The 25321-nt window shown below is 39.9% G+C and overlaps 1 protein-coding gene across 3 annotated transcripts in view; it reads right to left on the bottom strand.

The window, feature by feature from the left end:
* Positions 1 to 25321, bottom strand: part of PIKFYVE (phosphoinositide kinase, FYVE-type zinc finger containing) — a 153398-nt gene that overhangs the window by 59275 nt on the left and 68802 nt on the right. For all 3 annotated transcript variants that reach the window (XM_075180242.1, XM_075180243.1, XM_075180245.1), the window contains 6 exons: positions 22780 to 22851; positions 19137 to 19308; positions 16057 to 16235; positions 13750 to 13863; positions 2884 to 2992; positions 998 to 1152 (listed from right to left, as the gene is read on the bottom strand). In XM_075180242.1, the coding sequence (XP_075036343.1) occupies positions 998 to 1152; positions 2884 to 2992; positions 13750 to 13863; positions 16057 to 16235; positions 19137 to 19308; positions 22780 to 22851 (801 nt within the window). The remainder of the gene's footprint in view (positions 1 to 997; positions 1153 to 2883; positions 2993 to 13749; positions 13864 to 16056; positions 16236 to 19136; positions 19309 to 22779; positions 22852 to 25321) is intronic.

Genomic DNA, 25321 nt, shown 5'->3' with positions numbered 1-25321 from the left:
CCTTTTCTTTGCTCCTTCCTCCCCAAATAAATTAACTTTCCAAGATTCATTATGTTCGATTAACAGTTAATTACAGTAATGCTTTGGATTTCTCTGTAAGTAAGCAGATTCTAAATTAGCCTGAATTGTATGATCATTGGTCAGTTATGGTGTACTACAGTTTCTCATCATTCTGGTGTTCATATAGTTTCTATATATAAAATTAAAATAAAATGATGAAAAGAAAGAAAGTCATACTATACCTATATACTGTAAAAGAAAAAAACATTAAGTATAAAAAATAGTTTTACTTTAGAAATATTATCCTGTTAGTAGGCAGATAGGGGTGAATTGTGTGTGTCAAAATTGTTTTATGTAGTATCTTCTACATACACTATCCTCTTAAACAAGAGAATTCCCTTAACCATTTATTCACTGGATGAATCACCCTATATAAATGTAAGAGTACTAAATATTTAAGATAACATTTATAACATTCTAGAGTTTCAATATTCAAGGCATAGTCATAAAATCTCTGCAAAACATATGCACAATGTTTTATGTTTGCTTTAATTGTAAAGCATCAAAAGTGTGTGTGAAGGTTAAGTTTATGCACAATACTGTAGTTATATTACTCGATCACTGAACTCTCATCTTTTGTGCAGATTTACAAATAAACTACTACATTGTATTGAAAAATAAAATCTCTGGTATCCATGCTCTTAAAACGGTTTTGACATTTGCAAGAAAACAGTAGTAGTTGAAAATGGAAACATTTACACAAAGCTCCAAGACGGACAACAAGACTAAATTTTAAGAAATTAGACAAAAGTGAAGCGCTTTCTATTTTTCTGGACGTAAAGAGCCATTTACCTGCTCTTAATACCTTTACTGCTAGACAACACATATATTGATCGGAATATAAAGAGGTTTAACTGCTTTTCAACTGTACTACATAGAGTCAATAATTACAAATTAATTAATGCAAGCTTTGTAATAACAATCTGACTGCATTAACCTGTTGTTCCAGCCTTGCAGCATTTCACATAAGGATTGCTTCTTGACTATTATTGATTCAAAGACAGACTGAAGTTGCTGAGAAGTATCCATGTTTGAGGAGAGCATCCTGGCCTGAAGTTTTTCAATCCAGTTCCGAAAGTCAACCTCCTCCATCTTATAAAATAAACAAATCAAATTACTGGAGGAGAGACGAGCATAAGCAGTATTAATGAATTCCGCGTCACATAATAGTGATTCAAGCCGCCTGCCATCACCAAGATTAAAGCTCTACAAGGATGCAATTAAGCAAATTGCTGAACCAGTTTGCATAGTGAATACTTAAGCATCTCTAGGAGTCAAGTTTTCAAAAATTAACATTAATATTAATCTACCAATTATCCTTTCCTTTCAATACCTAAGTCTACTGTAGCAGGGGCCACTTGTAGAATATCTGTCTAATTTACATATAGTTAAAGTGACAGATTAAATAGATTTATGTACTGTAGCTAAATTGTTACCAGGTTATATATCTGTTTTTTGATATACCATTTAATTAGAAAAATGTTAAACAAAAGAGGACATGTCCACCTAATGCTTATCATACAGGTAACACTTACAAATAAAATTAGGCCCAAGGATAAAAACAGATGCACCCCTTACAGTATATAAAATAATGTTGTAAAACATATTTCAACAATACACAAGTTATTACAAATGTGATCAGTGCAGTTCTCTGCCAACGCTGTAAGTTTTCAGGGATGATGCTGTTTGCTGTGTACCAGCCTTGGTGTTTAGCATTATTCAAACTTTGATCACTTCAATACACACAGAGCTGATGCATACCACCCAACTGTCCGGATTTCAGTGCGGCAGTTGTGATATTCCGCTTTCCCACCTGGGGACATTTTATTCATGCAGGTGGGAATGTTGGGGGAAGGGAGGTATCTAATGGGAAGCCCTCGGGGGCGTGTCCACACCCCGTCCCACTGCCGGGACAGGCATGCTGGGAGGTATATACTGGCGGCCTATTACAGTCTGATCAAAGGAGTTTTCACTTACTGCACTAGACATTCATCTTCTGATTACATACATGATTGAGGGTTTTTATTATTTTTATAATAAGAAAGCAGCAGTGCAATATTACAGTAAATTACATTAAGATTGGTAGTACCATACCCTTAATATTCTAATTCATACTTGCCAACTCTTCTGGAATGTCAGGGAGACTCTCTGAAATAGGGGTGATCTCCCTCACTCTCTGAAGAGTCTGGCATCCTACCTGATGCTGAGCCAGTACAAGACGTGGTTGGCTTCGCCATATGTGGCATGATGACACAGTTCAGAAATTGTGTCCTATGTCCATGTATTGATGCCTATGGAGGTGGACATTTTCATGGAGACCAAGATTTAATCAAAGACTGACAGATAAGACAATATGACTTCAGTAATGGAGACAGAAATGTAAAAGACACTTCAGTCTCTAGAGATTCATTAGTTGCTTTTCTTTAACACATAGTTGCCTACTCTCCCGGGAATGTCCGGGAGACTCCCGCATTTCTGGGAGACCTCCCGGGAGAGCAGGGCAACCTCCCAGTTCTCGCCTACGCAATAGATAAGTGGCAGGGGGTGGGGCTTAATTATGCAAATGTTGTGTCATCTTAGCCCTGCCCCCTGCTGTAATTGGCCAAAATTGTGACAATCTTTTAGGGTGCGGGGCCAAAATGATGTGATTCCTCAAACCCCGCCCACCTCCCCCGAGATCTCCCTGAAGCCAACGAGGAAAAGTTGGCAAGTATGTTCTAATTATATTTTAACAATATCCCTTTATATTCTACAAATCCTGCATTTCTGACTTAATAGTCCAATATAAAACAATAAAATAATTTTCTTCAGTTATTTTATTACCTCTTTCTTGGCAAACAGATCTTCCATCTTTTCCTCTCTTGTTTTGTTAAACGTATCTGTCTTTAGGGATGTGAGCCGGTCATCCACCGCTAAATATACCTGAGTCACTCTGCCGAAAATTAGGAAAAAAAATAGACAATGTGAACAACAGCCTCTGTGTTAAAAGGGCAATTCATTTAAATGTGTCCATAAAAAACAAATTACAATTTGATGAGAATCTATAGTAGACTATAACTCACCATAAACTGCCATAGTGTATAAATATGTTCAGCATGCAGTCTGCTGTTTCACTTTGCGGACCGTTACCATCTTTGGAAGGCAGAGCTTCAGAGCTTCTCAATGAAAACCTAAATCTGAGTGACACTTTGCCATTTCCCAGTACAGGAATACATTGTACAGATTGTATTATGCAATTTGCCCTCTCGCCACCCACCAAATCCAGCTGATTTTCGTTATAACAGGGATACCATGAGAATAAGGTTCAATGCCATAGTGAAAAACAGTCCCAAGCTGGTGTTTCTATGGGAGACAGAGCTACAAAAAATAGGGTGTATCCCCCAGAGACAACAAGCCTTGCACTGAAAAGTGCTGGGACTCTTCCCAACACATCTAGGCAGCAGGGTAATGTACAAGTTTGGCAAACTTGATACCCCAGTGGTCCCATTATAGGGGACACAGGTCTCCAAGGCATCTATCCAATATACCAAAAGGAAAAAAATAAGTAAGCACATATGCAATTTTAAAATTAATTTTAATTGAATAAAACTCTTCCTAAACCCAGACTTACCACTTTATTATATAAACATAATGACAACATTATTTTCAGCCTTGAACAGCCATAGTCCACATGGGAGAGGGTGTGGGGAGTACCAATAAAAAACACCACATATGCCCACTAGTGCAGCCGCCAGAAATGATCAAAACAGGAAATCCCATGGATCTCCCCTTTCATTTGTTTGTCAATCCCAAGCAGTTACTTACACTGACTGGCTTCTGCTGGGAGACACACACTGAGTGATCTCTTTTTTTAGCGATTTAGTGAATAACTACAAGACATGTGATTTGCTTTAGTTTTTTTGCGACTTTATTGTGTGGGGGAGGTGGGAATCAGGGAAATCTATTACACTCTGCTTTTTAGGAAAGTCATGGTGTCATGTGCAAGCTAATGTTTAGGCATAAATCTGCAAATATATGTTTGTGTATTACTTCCTAGAAATAGTGTGACCTGGTGCTCTTAGAAGCTGTTAGATCAATGGGTTTTGTGGATGTTAAACCACCCAGGGGGGCTGGTAGATAAGGATAGCACCTTATACCATTTATGGCAGGATGGCAAATGTGAATGCCTTTGAGGAGATCTCTTGCAAGACAATGAAATCTCACACATGTTTGGGAGGCCCCAGACAGGCCGACTGCAGAGACTGGGTTGTATGTTAATGACAGATTCAAGCTGAATAAGGGCACAGGAAAAGATCATATCATTTTCTCCAATATCATACATACCAGAGGCATGTGTGGTATGCAGATGAAGGGAAACTTAGGACCTGTTGTGTGAAGGTAAAATCATGTTCGTAAACCATACTGTTGAAAAGTTAGGACGGTGTAAAGAAAACTTGACTTAGAGGTATTCAAACAGCAAAGTCATAAGACCCTAATTTGCATTCTCCCCTCCTGTTGGTTCTGACCTCACAGGGAAGGGGGCTGGGGGGCCCTGTAGCTTGACTTTAAAACTGTATTGAAAATGTAACCCTGGGTTCTTCTTCTGAGGGAGTTTAATTGAAGAGGTTCCATTTTTTCCTGCTCCTCCCGGCCCCACAAACTTGATTCTAAGTGAGGTATCAATTCTGTGTTTTATCCTTTTTATTTTATAAGAAACAATTGCACTCTATTTGTATGTCATTTTATTATCTTTTTATCTTAAGCATTGTGGATGTATTTTCCATATTAAATTACACTTAATAAGTTCTAGTCTCTGTGTTCTTATGAATTCACGCGACAGTTTGGTCCAGACGCTACCTAATTGAAACGGTGCAAACCTTGTGGTTTAAGTGAACTCTGATTAAAGTAAATTGTGTTGGATTAATGCTAGGGAGAACCGAAGGCTTCCTAAATAAGAGTGTCAGCTCTTATCCGAAACAACCTTGGTGGTGGTAATTAGTATCGCAAAGCTAGTGTGTGGCATAGATAGGGAAGGATTTAATCATTTTAGACAGACCAGGTGGTTGTCTTTGTGGTTGACCCTGTGTCACGTAAGCGTCACGCAGACTCAGGTGAGTGCTGTTCGTGACAAATTGGTGGCAAGCTTGTGGGATATATTTTTAATTATTTTTTTTAAGAACTTAAGTGAATTAGGGTTGTGTGATCCCTGAGAGAGGAAATACAGACTAATTCACCAGAGACTAAACTCAATGCTTAAAACATTATAAGACATACAGCAATTGTTTCTTTCCCTCCCCTTCTCTTTTTTTTTCTTATCTTTTTTTATTTGGCATTAAACTGAGGAAATGGCTGCTGCATATAAACGTTTGACAAAGGAGGCGCTGATTTCAGATTGTGAGGATGCAGTAATTCCCACCAGTGGCAAAAGTAAGGAGCAATTGATTGAAGCTCTTGTACAGAGGGATGAACATCAACTCACAGTTGTGTCCGAGGAAGAGCATAGCCAGGACTCAGGAGCGGACCTGACTGTGGATATTCCTCAAAACCAGGGACGGTTAATTTCGGATGATTCTAATGGTTCATGTGTGGACACTGCTATGGACGTTTATATGCAAACCGCCCTGAAATATTTGGGCCCAGCGGACATTACAACTAAAATGCAACTTATACAGCAGTTCCAGGAGAAGGAAGCTGCTGACCGTCAGGAGAGAGAGAGACACGCTGCTATGGAGGCAGCAGAGAGGCGCGCTGCTATGGAGGCAGCAGAGAGGCGCGCTGCTATGGAGGCAGCGGAGCGCCAAGCAGAGCGACAGGCAGAAAGAGAATCTGCTGAGCGAGAGGCGGATAGGAGATATGAGCTGGAGCTTGCCAAGCTCAAACGCCAGCTAGAAGCCAAAGACACTGGTATTAGCAGACCCCGTCCTGAGAATTTCCCTGTATTGGAAAAAGACGGGGATGTAGATGCTTTTTTGCGAGGGTTTGAAAAGACTTGCCGACAGTATGGACTGGCCAAAGATCAGTGGGCACAATATCTAACCCCTGGTTTGCGAGGTAAAGCATTAGAGGCCTTTGCAGATCTTCCACCTGAGATGGACGGAAATTATGAGGCAATCAAAAGTGCCCTGTTGCAACGTTTTAACATCACCCCAGAGGCGCATAGGCAGAAATTCAGAGATTTAAAACGCAGTGCCTCTGACACATATTCAGGACTTGTGGCCCAGCTGTGTGCTTCCTTCAAACAGTGGGTTGGAGGGCTACAGATCACCACCTTTGATGCTCTGCAAGATTTGATGATCCAGGAGCAGTTTCTGACTTTGTGCCCAGCTGATGTGAAGGAATGGGTAGTGGATCGTGACCCTACATCATCTGCGGAAGCAGCTAGACTGGCTGACAAGTACACTGTCACCCGGGCACCTGCAGCTAAAAGAGGAACTTTTGTGCCAGGGCAGTCGGCCTGGAAAGGGGGCCGGCCAGGAGGATCAACGCCACCCCCCTCAACGCCATCACCCACTGTTTCTTCATCTTTTGGGAGGGTTGGGGTAAAGCCTGCTGTGGGAGACACCCGCAGGTGTTTTGTGTGCAACCAGGTGGGGCACATTAGTACCGCTTGTCCAGAGAAGACCAGTTCACCCTCCGCTGGGGGGGTACCTTCCCTGCAATCTTCACCAGCTGTCCTGTGTGTTGCGGGACCAGAAGGGGGCCGGAAGGACAACCTACAAACAGTCACTGTGGGTGACAAGGTAACTGTGGGGTTAAGAGACACTGGTGCGGATGTTACATTAGTTCATTCAGAACTGATAGGGTTAGAGGACTTCATTCCAGGAAAATGTATTTCTGTGAAAGGGGTTGGTGGAATTCACCTAACTGTACCTGTAGCCAAAGTCTACCTTGATTGGGGTGCTGGAAGAGGTATAAGGGATGTCGGGGTCTCGGATAATATGCCTATAGATGTGTTACTGGGGACAGATTTAGGAAGAATGTTGTCTCAGTATGTCTGTAATGACGATGTCAATGCCACCCCTGTTACTGTGTCAGAATCAACTGAAAGTACCAAAGTTTGTTCCCAGGTAGCAGGAGGTGACAAGGAAAAGGTCTGTTCAATTGCACCTGAAAGGTGTAAACCAGGATGTGACAGGGACAGGGAATGTCTTATTATACCTTATGTAGGTAATGATGCTAATGTCACTGTGTTAGAATCAGCTAAGAATACCAACGTTTGTTCCCAGGCAGCAGGGTGTGACAGGGAACGGAAATGCCATATTATACCTGAAGTGTGTAATGATTTTAATGCCGCCCATGTTACAGTACCAGAACCTGCTGAGAGTAACCATGTTTTTTCCCAGGCACCAGGAGGTGACAAGGAAAGAGAATGTATTATTGTACCTAATGCGAATAATGAGGATAATGCCAATAACAGTATTGTGTTAGAATCCAAACCTGTCTTCACACTGACATCTTGTCATGGGATAGGGACAGCGGACATTGTTATTGCAGAAATTGGCATTAATACTGGTGTAAATATTATGCTTACTAGAAATGGGTCAGATGCCCATGTGATTACTTCTGTTGTGCTAGAGAAAGACAATGTTTCTACCCAGGTAATATGCCCAGAAGATGCTGTACAAGGTAACTGGGAGGGCGGGCAGAGTGAAGATGTATATTCTGTGCCTAAACCAGCTGCACACAGAGCTGGTGAGCATGGGGGGGAGACACCTAGTCCTGACCAACGGGAAATAGCGAGTGACAGCAATCCTTACCTTGCTGCTGGGACCTGTAGTTCGAATGTTCACCACTCAGATCTACATCTGAGTTCTGACCATTCATCTGAGTTTTCTATAGAGACAGGGGGGTCAGTGGCTAGCCCACTCTCACTTAGCCAGCCGTCTAACAGCTTAGAGGAGGTAGATGAGGGGCCCAAACTCCCTGTTACTCTACACCCCCAGATAGATGAGTCCAAGAGGGAGGGGAGCATCCTGTTCCGTAGCCCCCAAGATAAGAATTGCATAGTGTGTCCCCACCTAGAAGTGCAGTGTCAGGAATCCCAGGCCATTGTTCCCTCAGGCTTTAACTTAGAGGACATGAGAATTAGAGACAAAGTGCACACTGCAACAGGGTTGGTACATGAGAACATGACGCAGGCCCAGACAAGCCAGAAGCAGTGGTATGATCCCCCTGCCAGGATGATAGAGAGAAATTTTCATGATAATCTGTTGAAGGCTCCTAATGACAGTGATGCGTGTGCCCTGACAGTCTGTAGATTGCCAGATGAGGGGAAGAAGGACTTGCCATTGGATCTAGTAGCTGCAGCGCAAGGGATAGGACCCTTTAAGAATACAGAGGTTAGCCCACAGATATTGCCAGACCAGAATTCCCAGCAGTCTGAGATATGTAACCCCTTTTTAACCCTTCTCCCCAGAGAACCTATTGAGACCCGGCTAACAGCTATTCCATTTGAACCAGGTGGGATCTGTGGGAGATGGCTTGGGCTATGACCTGTCAGTCAATTCCCATGCCATCTCTTAAAAAGGGAAGGTGTCATGTGCAAGCTAATGTTTAGGCATAAATCTGCAAATATATGTTTGTGTATTACTTCCTAGAAATAGTGTGACCTGGTGCTCTTAGAAGCTGTTAGATCAATGGGTTTTGTGGATGTTAAACCACCCAGGGGGGCTGGTAGATAAGGATAGCACCTTATACCATTTATGGCAGGATGGCAAATGTGAATGCCTTTGAGGAGATCTCTTGCAAGACAATGAAATCTCACACATGTTTGGGAGGCCCCAGACAGGCCGACTGCAGAGACTGGGTTGTATGTTAATGACAGATTCAAGCTGAATAAGGGCACAGGAAAAGATCATATCATTTTCTCCAATATCATACATACCAGAGGCATGTGTGGTATGCAGATGAAGGGAAACTTAGGACCTGTTGTGTGAAGGTAAAATCATGTTCGTAAACCATACTGTTGAAAAGTTAGGACGGTGTAAAGAAAACTTGACTTAGAGGTATTCAAACAGCAAAGTCATAAGACCCTAATTTGCATTCTCCCCTCCTGTTGGTTCTGACCTCACAGGGAAGGGGGCTGGGGGGCCCTGTAGCTTGACTTTAAAACTGTATTGAAAATGTAACCCTGGGTTCTTCTTCTGAGGGAGTTTAATTGAAGAGGTTCCATTTTTTCCTGCTCCTCCCGGCCCCACAAACTTGATTCTAAGTGAGGTATCAATTCTGTGTTTTATCCTTTTTATTTTATAAGAAACAATTGCACTCTATTTGTATGTCATTTTATTATCTTTTTATCTTAAGCATTGTGGATGTATTTTCCATATTAAATTACACTTAATAAGTTCTAGTATCTGTGTTCTTATGAATTCACGCGACAGTTTGGTCCAGACGCTACCTAATTGAAACGGTGCAAACCTTGTGGTTTAAGTGAACTCTGATTAAAGTAAATTGTGTTGGATTAATGCTAGGGAGAACCGAAGGCTTCCTAAATAAGAGTGTCAGCTCTTATCCGAAACAACCTTGGTGGTGGTAATTAGTATCGCAAAGCTAGTGTGTGGCATAGATAGGGAAGGATTTAATCATTTTAGACAGACCAGGTGGTTGTCTTTGTGGTTGACCCTGTGTCACGTAAGCGTCACGCAGACTCAGGTGAGTGCTGTTCGTGACACATGGTAAAACTGAAGAATGCATTTTACCTTCACATATGAAACCTTAGATTCAGGTGTTCTTTAAATTTTCTAGTAGTCGGATGTCAGCAGGGCCGGATTAACCATAGGGCTAACTGGGCTACAGCCCAAGGGCCTATGGCATCCTGGGGGCCCTTGAAAGTGCTCAGCAGCAGTATTGATTGGTCGGGGGCGCCCCCGGCGCGATCAGTGCTGCTGAGCACTTTCACTGCGGTCCTTCTCCGGCGCGCTGTAGTCTCCTTACTGAGGAGATCTCGTGAGCCTCACTCTCACGAGATCTCCTCAGTAAAGAGCGTTCAGCGCGCCGGAAAAGGAGGTAAGTGCCGGGGGGGGGGGCGTGGGCAGCTCGGATCACGGAGGGGGGGGCCCTCACGGGGGAATGGATGCCCCCTTAGCCCAGGGGCCTCCATTCCCTTAATCCGGCCATGGATGTCAGCAAACAAAACTGATTTTATATTGCAGCGATAGAATCACTTATCGCTGTAAACTACTATTATATTCTCGTTGTGGCAGCTGGGCGATACTGGCCTGGAGCAGTAAGGGTTATCTAACCATGTCACTGGGCCAGTCTGAAGAGATATGCGCATGCATGACCAGACAGCTGGATCAGGCAAGTGCAGTGAAAGCTCATACTTGAAAAGATAAATATTTGTAAAAAACAAAAACAAAAAAACCCAACAGCCTCGAGACCCAGCAAATCTTACCGCCACTGCTATGGCCAGTTATGACCACCTTGAGTTATATATAGCAAGGCCTGTTTTTGCTGGAGAAAAGGGATTTTTGCCTTTTAATAAATAGGCCTTGTTCTTTTTATAGCTATACAAATATTAAGTGGCCAATAAAATAAAATAAAAGAGAAAATCAAAAAAAATATTTGACTGAAAATAGACCTCATACAGATCATCAACCGCAGGCGCTCTACAGCATTACAGCTATAATGCTTTCCCTAGATGCCGAAAAGACTTTTGACCGGATATCATGGAACTTTGTGTTCATGCTTTGAAGGCCTATGGTATTTCAGCAGAGTCCTTGACTGGCATTGTCGCTCTATATGCATCCCCCTCCGCAAGGGTTCTGTCTGACTCAATTTCGCTCTCCAATGAGACCAGAAAGGGTTGCCCTTTGTCTCTCCTGGTGTTTGCCCGCTTATTAAGCCTCTGGCTGCAATTATTAGACAGAATGACTGTGTGCGTGGACTGGGGGTGGAGCCTTGTGAATTTAAAATATCCTTTTTATTTGCCAATGAGGTTCTTTTGCCCCTTACGCACCCTCAGACTTATCTGCCATCTCTTTATCAGCTTATGGAAGAATATGATGCACTCTATGGCAATAAAATCAACTTTTCTAAATGTGAGGACATGCTGCTACATGATCCCTCCCTGCTGAAGGCACGGATCCAAATCAGTGTTTGCGATAAACTGGCAAAAGCACAAGATTAAATAACTTGGGATATTTATTTACTCTATGACCGTCTGTACCCAAAGAATTTGCTCCGAATCCTTGCCAGAATCAAATGGGATCTCCTCATCTGGAGGGAATATATCATTACGTGGCTAGGAAGGATTATTGCTATTAAGATGAACCCAATTCCTATACTTTACTTGTTCCAGTCTCTGCCAGTTAAGGTCCCAGATTTGTTAATTAAAGAGTTGCAATCCTCCTTTCAAAAATTCATCTGGAACGGTAAGACTCCCAAGATTCTCCCTAGAGGTCCTAAAGAAGCTCAGAATCCAAGAGGTGGGGATTTACAGATCTCAAGCTTTATTATTTTGAGTCTCACCTGAAGCAATTGGTAGCCACCTATGTCCCTTACCATAACATTGCTTGGGCTGATTTGGAAACCAACTTTTTGGAGTCCATTTTTGGCTTCAATTTGGGGGCCATCCCAGTGCCGACCAACCACCAATGGATACCTCACTCTCCTTCCTTAAATTTTGCTCATCTATTTTGGACTTTTGCAGGTCCAGACTTTAACTGTCCTCCCCTATTTCCCCCTTGGTGCTGTTATGGAACAACCCCAAATTTTTCTCATCTCACTTTACAAAGTGGATTCAAGCCAAGATCAGGGTGGCCCATGACCAGACCTCTAATATTACCTGTTTCAAACATTCAACATAAATATACTTGCTTCTACCCCATTTTCTTTGAATTTTTCCATATACGTCATATTCTCATGTCCTTTCCCTCGACTGATACCATATGGGCTCTTACCTTTTTTGAACAGCTATGAAATCCCCGCTCTCCAAGGGTATAATCTCTTCTCTCTATAACTTGTAGATTGAGATTACCTTTGACTCCCAGGGCAGTCATTAGCAGGATTGGGAAAGGAACCTGAGCCCTTCCCCAATAAGACTTCCCGGAAGGAGGATAGAGAGGGGATTGCCACTAGCTCTATTTCCATGCAAATTAAAGAAATAGCCTAAAAACTATACTATAGATGGCATTATACACCTGACAAACTCTCCAAAGTGTTTACTACATCCATTCAGAGATGCTGGCAGAACCATGGTCAGAGAGGTACGCTTCTCCACATATGGTGTACCTATTCACCCACAGTCCCCTTCTGGAATATGGTCCTTTCTGTTCTTAATTCCGTCTCTGAACGCCCATTATCCAAGGACCCCATGACCTTTCTCTTCTCTCACCCTATGCCCGAAGAGAGATCGCTACTTCTAATAAATTGATCTCTCATGTCCTTGCAGCGCCAAATCCATAATAGCCAACCATTGGAAAAAACCTGACTCGCTTACAATATTAGCTCTGGAATCTATAACTTACTACCTACATGACAAAGACCACAAGTTTCACCTTGTCTGGGCCCCCTGGTATCTTAGGGAAAGCCGTAATTCCTTTCCCACCTCTGCCCGCCCACTCTTTACTTCTATCATAGTTCGGGCTCTGAGTTGCCTCTGGTCCCTCCAGACTAGGCACCATATGTCTCGAAAACATGTGGCAAGATGTGTTATATTTGTTTCTTGTACATACCGCTATAGACCTGTCTCCCAGTGCCTAGCATTTTGTTTTCTTGAGTGCTTTGCACCTGTCCCCTGTCCACCCCCCTCTCCTTTCTGCCCACCCTCCCCCACTGCCCCCTTTTCCCCTTACTCTCCCTTTCATAAAATAAAAAAAAATTATATATATATATATATATATATATATATATATATATATATATATATATATATATATATATATATATATATATATAAAAAATTGTTGGTTTTTTTGAAGGAATTGATCTGAGTGTTTTCGGTTATCGCTTATTGGTTGCGTTTTCATCTGTTTCCTTTATTTATAAAGTGTTCAAAAAAAAAATGATATTGACATTGTGAATGTTGACAGACTGTAAAGTAGACAGTCACAATGCCAACAAAAAGCATTAATTTAAAACGGCAAGAGGTAACCTGACCTTTTTAACCCAGGATCCAGATTAAAATCAATGTCATAGTTTTAGTTCAGATCTTGCAACATTCAGAATGATGCCATATCTTGTCCTAAATTTCAACACACACATCACTCGCACTGTCTCAAGCTTTTGCATTGTGAAAGGATTTTAATAGCTAAGCAAGTCTGACAGGAAAAATCTGAGATACGCTAAGTCGCTAAAGGGATTAATGGGAATTGAAGAAACACACTGAATGATGAGCTCTGTGACCAAACTTACTTGCGTCATCACAGAAAAATCCAGGAATATTTTTTTATCCCTTAAAATTTACATTACAGAAAACAAAAGAGCAAAATGTAGTTTACAGATAACCATGCATCCTAAACAGAACAGGAAACCCTGATTTTTAGAGATTTTATTTGTTAACCTGTTCACTTTTGAGTTTTTGTATGGAAGTAGTGAGAAAAAGTAAGTTTCAATGTCCAGTTTAGGAAGAGAAAGTCTCATCATTTGAGATACCACCCACACACACAACATTCTTATAATTATATACACACATATACATAAACACATAGAAGATGGAGTGATACACAATATATAAAGTAGCTAAATTCTGAAGTAAACAAATACACCTACTTCTGCGAGAAGTCCTTTAAATCTTGCAAAATGGACACTTTTGCTGGGGTGTGCTGCTTGATATATATTTTAGGCATTGGTACACACACTTCAAGAAGTCTAATAGAGGAGTAACTAGACAATGGAGAAAACAATGTTAAACAAATAAAAATCTACATTCAATTTAGAAGACCTTTATAACAACTACAAATGAATAAACCAACTCAATATTTCTGGTCCATCAATTTGGTCCTCCCCTTGCTTTCTTTTTTGGTGGCGTTTTGGACACTACACACTGATCTTTTTGCACTATATAGCAATTTCTCTCTCTATTGTTCTGAGTTTTATTAAATATTTAAACATTACACTAAATTAAACATAAGTAAAATAGCTTATCTGAAATCTATAGGTTTTACAGTGTACAATCTCCTTATATCATAGATGACTCCTTCAGTTCCAGATAATATATTCAGTAGTCCTAAAATAAGCCAAAATGCAATTCATCTCTTATGACAACTTCTTCAGGGTGATTAGCAGTATATTTCACAGTTCATGCTCTTTTGAAAATTTGACACACAGGGCTATACCAGTTTTTTTTTTATTTATGTGTACATGCTCTACACACTAACACTGATGCATGTGTTTCACATATTCTAAACACCATTGGATGGTTCAGTGGGTCACGCCAAGATCAGATATGCAAATACACACACACACACATATATATACACACACATCATACATAGTAGATTGATGCCGTCTTGTATATGCCTTCCTATTGTTTATGACTAGATTAATATTATATAATGAAAGGTGCACATGCAAAATGCATATTATTATTACCATACATTTGTAAGGCGCCACAGTGCTCAACAGCGCTGTACAGCAGGGAAAAAGTACATACATAGACCAGGGACATACAAGGTAGACAAAATAAATACAGACAAGAAAACGGGTATGAAGGATCCTGCTCATTAGAGAGCTTACATTCTAAGTGGAAGAGGGTACAGCTTAAACAAGAGGAGCAAGTGTGGTTCAGAGTGGAGATTGGAATAGTTGTGAGGGTGCATTAGTGTGAACAGATGTCATCGGGGATAAAGTCACCTCTAAAAGAAAAAAAAGAGATGAGTTTTCAAAGAGCATCTAAAGATTTGAAGGCTGTGGGAAAGTCTGCTTGAGTGTGGTAGGGAATTCCATAAATGGGGAGCAACACGGGAGAAGTTTTGTAGGTGAGAAGGAGAGGTGGTTACCAGAGATGAGACAAGGCGCAGGTCAGAGATAGATCTAAAAGGGTGGGAGGGAGAGTATTTTGATATGAGATTTGAGATGTATGCAGGGAGTGTTTTTGAGGGCTTTGTAGGGAAGGGTGAGTAACTTCAATTGGATTCTGGAGGACACAGGGAGCCAGTGTAGGGATTTACAAAGTGGTGCAGCAAATGTGGGGTAGTAAGAGAGGAAGATCAGTCTGGCAGCAGCATTTAGGATGGACTGGGTGTCAGAAATGCCAGATAGCAGGAGGTTGCAATAGTCAAGACGGGAGATGAAAACGGATAAGAGTTTTGAAAGAATGCTGAGCAAAAAAAAAAAAGGGCGTATTCTGGCAATGTTATTAAGGTTTTGTGCATGCACATTTAAAATATATGGAGCCATGTTTCTGGTGGATGTCCCCATAGGAATAACGTTAGTTGGAGATGCTTTCCATGCATGCAATATTATCTACTCTGTGTGTAATGACCAGGTCTCCACCATAGAGAAAGGGGAGGTTCAATTTAGATGGAGCAGAAGATTATGAGGAAAGTTTTATGAATTTCATACACCACCTCTTTATCTCTTTGCACATGGTGGTGTCTTTTTAGTAACATATTACATTATCAGGCACACTCTTCATATATTATTTATTTTCAGATTGTTATGCTTGCTGACAAACCAGTGACCTCAGAGAAGCCTGCCATTTCCATAAGGAAATGACTGATGTATGTAAAAGATGTAAAGAAACTGTGCCACTCCTACAAAAACATATATATAATTTTTAATTAAGTGCCATGTCACAATCATTATTTTGCATCAAGCTAAACATATTAGTCTAAATGAAACTAATATGTTTGTATGTAGTGTCCTGAATCCAAATCCTGCAAGTATGTGTGGCTTCTCCAATAATTACTCAGAAAAGTCAAGAGATGATTTGTAATGTCCCGCAAGAAGCACAGCTCCAATAATGACTATTCTGCATGTCACAGAACGGTGTAAAAATCACATATTGATGAAGGCAAATCCAGTCCCACAATCTTATAAACAACAAACTTCTAGTATGAATAACTGGATCCTTACCTGAATGAAGCAACCATCTGGTTATAGGAGAAATACTGGTGGTAGTTGTGATGTATGGAATGTCCGCAAGGTTCAGCATTGGCTCTTCGAGTATATTGGTTGCCATAAAACCGGAGCTCCAAGTATTTAGCAAATGACATACACCAGGATTCATTGGATAAAGGCACAACAGGGGTAACCTAAGTGTTAGAAATATAATTAGTTTAAATGTTGCAGGGATAAACACAGGCATACACTTAACAGTGTATAATTAGGCTTAGAGAGCTATAGTTAAAATACTCTGAATTGTGAAATTAAGTGAACCTAAAATACTAAATGTTGCTTACCTGTGCTCCATCAATTTGGCATGTCCCATAATGTGTAAATGTCCTGATCAGAGATCTCCTCCCTCGTTAACACCAACAACTGGGTTGTTAAGTGCCCTCCCTCATGAACTTCCCATTCAGTTGAATAAATTGTTCTTGTAGTGTGTATGGGGAGAAGGAGAAGGGGTTCTTGCCCCCAGCAACGCCTATTTGGGCAGGAGACAATCTCTTACTCGGTATAGGGGAACCTGATGGATTGGTGTAGACCAGGGTTGTCCAACCCGCGGCCCGCATGCGGCCCAGCACGCCTGTAAATGTGGCCCAGAAGGAGTTTTGGTTGTGGCAAGGGGGCAGCACTGTTAGGGGAAAAAAAAAATCCTGCAAAAAAAAGAAAAGAAAATACTTACCTTGCGGTCACGCGGTCACGTCAGCTGGTACTCCGGCTCCCTCCCTTGTCTCCTCCTCCGTGCGGTGCTCGCAGTGAATCTCGGGCGTGATGTCATCACGCCCAACATCCATTGCGGAGCGCAGCATAGAGGAGGCACCCGCGCGAGAAGAACAATCAGCAGCACAGAATTGGAGAAAAGAAGAGAAGAGGACAGCAGAACAAGCCGATTAAAAGGTAAATTAAGGGGGATTTTTTTTTTATTATTTCAAGGGACGCTGACCAGTGAATAAAAGTCACCTGGTCCTGGAGCATCATGGACCTTATCTCCCTGCTACATACTTCTACTTGTAATACTAATGGGGCATTATATATTATTCTCTTTGGCCCATTATAAGTTGTTATCCCTTAACTAACATAGTGGTGTAATTAGCAAAACAGGTCACAATTTGGGGTCACAGTGATGTATATGTCAGGTACCGCAGACCTGGTCAGGGCACCCTGATATACAATGCCTGGCTTAAATGCACTTTATTGATATTGCATCGAAACAATACAAAAAGTGATTATAGTATAATAACTAGAGAGGATTTTTTGAACAAGGCGATTGAAAGGTAAGTATAGGGGATTAGAAAAAAAAGTGTTTTATATATTATATATATATATATATATATATATATATATCACTTTTTTTCTCATATATATATATATATATATATATATATATATATATATATATATATATATATATATATATATATATATATGTTAACTATGTTTTCTATGGTTTTTTGGATGATCAGCTATCGTTATTGTTAGTATATCTTATGTGCGGCCCAAACCAACTCGTCGTCTTCCAATGTGGCCCAGGGAAGCTAAAAGGTTGGACACCCCTGGTGTAGACCATGTAAGCAGCATTTAATATTTTATCTGTAGTAATTACACCCAAAACAAAATTTGACATTTGGGTAGAATAGCAGCATTTAAAGAGTACTGAACATAAGGTGCTAAGAATTTTTGTTTGTGTGTTTATTACTTAAGGCCTTGTGAGGTTCCATAGAACTGTTTATATTACACGTCACTTTTGTAGAAATGCATTTTGCTTCTTATGTGCGACTGGAAGAGGCAAAATGTGTCCTATTATAAAGTATAGGGAGGAGGGAGAGAAAGGCTGTGTACTCCTGGAAAGCCCCTGTAAATGAGCCCACTCCCTCTCACTCTCATTGAATAATCCTGCTAAATTAATTCTCATTCTTCCACTTCGGTGCAAAAGCAGACCCACTCATGTGCCTAATCCTCACTTAGCAAGGAATGCCCCAATTAGCCCAGCTCTTTCTATTAGCCAAGACAATCTTTTGCGCACACACACACAGGCATCACGGCGTGCAAACCCAAAACCCTCCTAAAAACAAATGCAATTGTCCAAACATAGGTGTGTAATGTTACAAAAGAGAATTTGCACTGTGGCTTTATATTTTTGCAGTTAATAAATGAGTCTCAGTGACTGATATTTCAGACTCAATTTGCAGAAACAAACAGTTGATTGGTGAATTTATACACAGGGGCAGGTCCAGTGATGTCACATGTTGCAGAAGGAGCTTCAGGTATCTGTAGTGGAGTGGGGTGGTAATACTTTACTTTTTAACAGGGGAATATGAGGTTAACAGTTTATTTTACTTTCATTTTTTATAAATTAAAATGTCAGTTTTGAGCTTTAATGGTCCCTTATATTGTTAAGATTAGTAAAAGAAACCTCATATTTGTTCTGTCCATAGATTGGGGGTAATAAAGTTTCATTTGGAAAATGTTTTAGCTGTGTATCAAAAATGACTTAATAGGTATTGGACAGGCTTCCACTTTAAGGTCCAGTAAACATAACACTGATAGTTTTGGTTACCCCTCCAACCCACAAGCTCCAGTATTTTAGGCTTAATCAGTGATCTGCTTTGCTCTATCTTATCAAAGTTAAATTGTACTTTTGAATAGAGTTTCTATTTCTATGCACAAAACTATCAAGTCCCACAATATCGCACCATAGCCATCTATTTATGGAAACAAGGATTATCTTCTGCTATCCACATTCTGGACATGGTTGCCTTTGCAAAACTTATTAAATTGGACACAAATTACCTGTATGAAGAATGTATTCTGGTGTCATACCCTCAGGGTTCAGTAGGATTCTAAATGGAATAACGTACCCCCGAATATAAATTATTACAGATATTAGAGGTCACATCTAATTTCCATAAACTGTATAAAAAGGTGTAATACAGGATATGTGGCCTAGTGGGGTTGGGGCTGGTATAAAAACCATGTAAATCTAGTCCTGCCGGTAAACTGAATTAGCTTATACATTAGCATAAATAAGATTAATAAAATGAAACATGTACCTGTTGGCAGATTCTACACCAGGAGTATGTGAGGATGGTGTGTTGATAACCAGGAACAGGAGAGTCCAGCTCCTTTAGTATGATCTGAACACATCCACTTCCATGGACAAAACGTCTGATGTGGTGTACCATTGGAGTATCACAAAACACACTGGGACACTGATAAGATTGACTGCAGGAACACAACAAATTCAGTGAAAACCAATCAAAATATGTACAAAATAACCTTCAAAAGGGCCACACATTACCCTTAAACTCAGTAATAAGTTAAAGTATTACATTTTATCAAAAAGGGAGACACCTATCTGTAATAACATATCAGCAGCCATCTTAATGTACCATAAACAAGTTTTATAAGTTATAAACAAGTCTGACAATTCAATGTTACTTCTGGGGGACCAGATTTTACACCAGCTTTTCAAAGTAAGATGAAAGGTAGGAATAGTCACAACTAAACTGTTAGCAAAGATAAATGGGCATTACTGTCACTACTGATGTTATAGGACATTATGTGTATAGCTGGCGATTTACTGTGCATTTGCTATGAATGATCTAATTGCTGCATATTTTTATTACTGCTAGCATATTATTGGGCCTTATTTCTATGGGTGGCTTATAAATTTGCATTTGTGTTATTTCTACAGGTATATTACTAGCATAAATACTACAGCTATACATTTTACTATCCATAACTACTATTGCTGGCATTCTTGGCACTGCTCATGACATCTGATTGTTCACAAGCATCCAAGTGAAAAGCCTTAATGCTGGTAAATGACTAACAAAATACGAGTCATTACACTTCGCTGGAGAATATTAATAAAAAGGGAATTTTCATACTCATAATAAAATCCATTTCTCCGAATCCATTTGGGGAACACTGCTTAGTTATAGGCTATAGCGGGTGCTGTTCTAAAGCACTATTCTACACTACAACTTGTCTGAACTTACAGTGGAAGGGGCATAGAGGTGGAGGAGTAAGTCTTCAGTTATTTAACTAATAAAGCCCTTGAGATGGTACTGAAAATAAACACTAAAATAAGAACAGCACTCAAATGTAAACCAGAAGGAAGAACAAAAAGGGATGGGAACAAAGCATTCGCCAAATGGATTCAGAGAAATTTTCTGGCGATTGCAAAAATCCTTTTTACTCATCCATCCAATTTGGTGGAAACTGCTTAACCATGGGGACATTCCAAAAGTGCCCCTAGGAGAGGGAACACTAGGACACAAAACTTTTCGACTAAAACTTGCATCTTAGGAAACAAAGACAATAAACCTGTAGAATTCAGTAAAAGTATGTACTGAGAATAAGGTTGCTTCCCAGATGGATGTGCTGCCCAGGAGGCAATTTTGAATGGTTGTATCCTAATCACCAAATGGTTTCGATACTGTATGTTGGCTTATTTGCATATTATAAACTGCTATACGGCTACACCTTCCTTTACTGTATTATTAGGTTTTAATACATGTGTACTAGAACCTAAGTACTTCACTATGCAAATTATTACTGATTTATTTTATTTATTTTACTTAAGAGTTGGATCTCCCTTCCCAATTTTTCCCAAGTAGCAGTAATGCAACACCCACATTTTGGAAGCACAGATAACATTTTTGCTTTTTGAATTATCTATGTAGCACAAATGAGTCAAATTCCTACATAGTTTCTAAATACAGTTAGTACTCAATAACCAAGTGCAGGGACAGCTTTAATTAAACAAAAAACATGTCCCACATGCAGAAAAAACAAACTGGTACCAAAGAGGTGAGCAGCATATAGGTTATGGCGGGCTTTCCCCAGCAAAAGTCCGCCAAGAAGGAGTGATTATTACAGGAGAAACGGTCTAATCCAAGCATGCTTGTCCCTAATGCAGGGCTTACCTTGTGTAGCCCCCACATGACCCTTGATCGGAAACACCAGAGGTCCTGCTAGTCCATATTGCATAGTATAAACCTACATACAGCAGCCATGGTTGACCATTGTCATCTCAATCTGCTTATACTCAATCTAAATTCAGCTGTGTCAACCTACTCTCTCAAATACAGCGGATAGTTGCAGTTAAACTTAAAAATCAAAATGAAAATGACTGTGTGGAGGGGGCATAGAGAGGGGGCTGCAAGAGTAAGCTTTGGTGTGTAGTAGTGCCTTACTCCCAAACAGCACCATCTATACCCATTATTAAGCAGTGTCCCCCAACTCGACTGAATGAGCAAAATATTTTGTTCTATATTGTCTATACATGTGGCCCTTAGCGGTAGCGACACCCTCATAAACGAGCAGGTTGCCCACAGCTGCTTTTCAGTCCTTCTTTCAGGAGAAAGAAGCTCTGGGACCATATCTTAAGGTGCAGTGCTAATATTCATTCCATGTGGTGAATTTTAAAATCTACATAGTAAATAGTGACTATATAAAAAAGTGTGGAGGCAGTTGTAATAATATATTTGTACCAGTTGTTTAAGTGGAAATTAAGAAGTGCTCATATAGAATTTCCACTTTGAACCCACGTCTCCTGTGTCCAATTGCCTTTCCTGTGTGTTTCTCCACCACTCCCTCATCTCTCACTTGTGTACTTACATTTTCCTCATATCGCCATAACATTATAAGAAAAAAAAATTAAATACCTCACTCATATGTTCCATGTTACTCTTTACCTTTGTCTTATTTATTTCCTCTCTCTGTTCCTAAATGCCCCTATCTTCATTGCAGGTATCCCTCTCTTTCCCTCCCTACCTGCTCTCCCTTGTGCCTCACATGCGGCTTCTCTCGCTCCTCCCTTACGCCTTGATTCTCTATCTATCCCTGTTGCTGCTATTATTCCCCCTCACTAATGAATTCCCACTTCTACCCCTCCACCATCAACCTGTGCCCCCCACCCATCACCGTTTCCCCTTTATCACACTGTCCCCCTCCGTTCTCTACTTACCATTTTATGACCTTCTTTATTCTGTCTTTCCCTTACTTCTGTGTTCTGGCTCATCTCTGCGCCGCTCCTCACCGGCAGCATCGGGACGTGATGTCACGCCCGACAGTCAGTGAGAATGGAGCAGGGAGGTGGAGTGAGTCATCGACGCCCACCATATGCAGCAATGGTGGATAAGTGGAGAAAGCAGATGGAGTAGAGTGTCTCTCTGGCATGGCGCTTCCCAACTTTGCCTACTCGGCTTACCTCCGGCCCTTGCTATGAAGAAAGGGGGCGAAGAAGTACCACCCCACTTCTAGCACCGATTTGTACATTATGAAAACCCAAATTAAGCACTATATTCATATAATTAGTGTAGTATTCTGATAACCATGTAAAGGAAATTAAAAGATAACTGCTCGATAATACCATCAGCTGTGCCATTAATTTATACCTACCTTAAATCTCAAGATAAATTTTAATTTTAAAATTATTAAAAAAAAAAAAAAAAAAGTGTAATTACTGCCTTTTTTGGATTTGAAGGCAGCAACCAAACTTTGGTAGTTGCATCACAAGAAAGGTCTGGATCTCGAGACCTCTCTTTCTGATAATCAGTGGATTAGATCATTAAATGGGTGGTAATTCCCCTTCATATCAGAAAATGCATACTATTCTACTATAAAAAGATCCCACAAATCAGTAATTATTTTAATTAAATAAAAAAAATAAAAAAGACAACTCACCGAAAACAGTATCTCTCCAGGAATACACCCAATGTCAGATCATTTTTACCATAAAACTCCATTGTAACAATCCTATATAAAAGAAAAACATAAAATAAGAAACAAATATTTAGTTTATTGCTATTTCCCTGTGCTCGCTCTCTCTCTGTATGTATGTGTGTAAGTTAGGGAATTTAGACTGCAAGCTTCAATGGGGCAGGGACTGATGTGAATGACAAATACTCTGTACAGCGCTTGCTTCGGAATTAGTGGTACTATATAAATGATGATAATGTATGCACGTACGTACGTACGTACGTACGTACGTACGTACGTACGTACGTACGTACCATTATGCATATAGCATTTGAGACCTAAAATGTTGGCACCCTTGCACCTTTTTCAAACAAATCACAATTTCCTTTAAACATAAGTTGAAATTAACAACAATTGATTGGCCTCCACAAATGTTTTTCTGCTACTATTACAAAACCTTTGTTTAAGGACTTAATATTTGGTTGCAGTCCTTTGGTCAAAATAATTACTACTTCAGAACAAGCTGGCATCTTGTCTTGAACCATTCATGGTTGCTTTTGGAAGTGTTTTAGGGTCATTGTACTGCTAGAAGACCCATGACCTTAGATGGAAACCCAGCTCTCTGACCCTGTGTTTAACATTGCGCTCCAATACATCCTGTTAAAATCCAGATTTCATGATGCCATGCACATGTTCAGGGCAACCAGTGACAGCAAACTCAACATCACTGAACCTCATCCATGTTTGACTGTAAGGAAGGTGTTTTTTTCTACCAAAGCCTCAATTGCCTTCTCTAAATAAAGGAATGACATGATTTTCCAAACAAAACTCTAATTTGGTCTCATCTGTCCACAGCACATTGTCCCAGAAGGAAATTGGCTTGTTCCAGTGTGTTTTAGCAAACTGCAGTCAGGCTTTCTTATGATTTTTTATTTTTTCCACAATGGGGCCCTTCATTGAGTTGGAGACTGGTGGTGCAAGTTGAAACAGCCATACCTTGTGTCTAAAGGTTAGCTTGAGTCTGTGTGGCAGTTGATCCAGACACTTTATCCAATATTAAATAAAAACCTACGCTGCAATCTTCTTTTTCTCCTGCTGCCATGTCCAGGGAGGTTGGCTACAGTGCAATGGGCCTTAAACTTTCTAACAAATTATATATGGTTGAAACAGGAACATCAAGGTTTCTGGAGAACTATTTGTAGCATTGAGCTTGTCAATGCTTGGTTACAATCTTTTGCGTGACCTCCCCCTGACTAGCTTTACTTTCTTCATGTTCATTGTAGCACACACAGTGATATAAAACAGGAGAATGAGTCTCTCTCTATTCAAGCTGGTTTAATTAGTGATTTTATATTGCTGGCACCTGCTATTCACCACAAGCAAATTCAGTTCCAAAGTTAAGGAGAATCACCTGCTTGAAATTATTTCTAACTACCTTTAAAAGGTATTATGCTGTGAAGACACACTGGAGCCTTAGAAAAAGCAACTGTATCATTTGCTGCAATATCATCATTGTCTAAACATAACTGTGGCCAGTTTGTGGCAGCATTTCCTGAAAGCTTTATGCAGTTAGTTTAGAAATGATCCGGATTGCAGTCATATACTGGCAAAACTGAAACCTTGCTATCGCATGAGTGAATATATAGGAATTTAACTAAAATAATAATGCTGGCCCATGGTAACTCACAGATAATCTGATTAGCTAGGACTAGCAAAATAAAACTTAAAAACAAGTAACAAGGCTATGCAAGAGCCAGGAGACAAACACAAATGGAAATGCTATTGTATTGTTAATCCACTATTGTTCCTTATATTAATATTATTGTAGGTCATGATATTTAAATACATTCACAGATTGATGGACAACTTTTCAAGTTTGGTCATTTGAATGAATAGAGGGGAAAGATATCAATAATTGAGATTTATTAATTATAGTTAATAACACGCAGTAACAGATATATTACATTTGTTACATTGTATTTGAGTCACTTTTTTTTCAATATATACACTTTTCTTACTATTATTTTAATACCTAATATTCTCAATTATTTTAGAGCCTATAAATAAGGATTATTATATTTTATAATTATTACACCCCAGTGCATCTATAGAATAGATACTTATTCTAAAAATGTGCCAATAATTTTGTCTAGCCCACTAAGGATTTCTGTGTGGAATAAGCTATGTAAAAAGCTCTACATTTTGAGTTTCATTCCACTGCAAATCAAAAAAATATTGATATCAAAATACATATTTTTTTATTTCAACAATTTTCGGGAAGAAATTGTGCATTATTAGGAAAAACTGCACGCTTTTGTCCAAAACTGTATGTATGATACATATCCTATCAGTATGTCCTATGTATGATACTAATTAGGATATGAAATGCACTAAATCACTCACTAGGTCATCAGTGGTAAACAAATCTATTGGTGCACATTTGGCTGCGTATCTCATATTTAACAAGCATATTTTAAAACAAGATTTTTGTACTTACTTACTTACGTTTCCTCTGAGTTCAATAGAG

Source organism: Mixophyes fleayi, chromosome 7 (assembly GCF_038048845.1).
Source record: "Mixophyes fleayi isolate aMixFle1 chromosome 7, aMixFle1.hap1, whole genome shotgun sequence".
NCBI classification, from domain to species: Eukaryota; Metazoa; Chordata; class Amphibia; order Anura; family Limnodynastidae; genus Mixophyes; species Mixophyes fleayi.
This window is presented reverse-complemented; position numbering and strand designations above follow the sequence as displayed.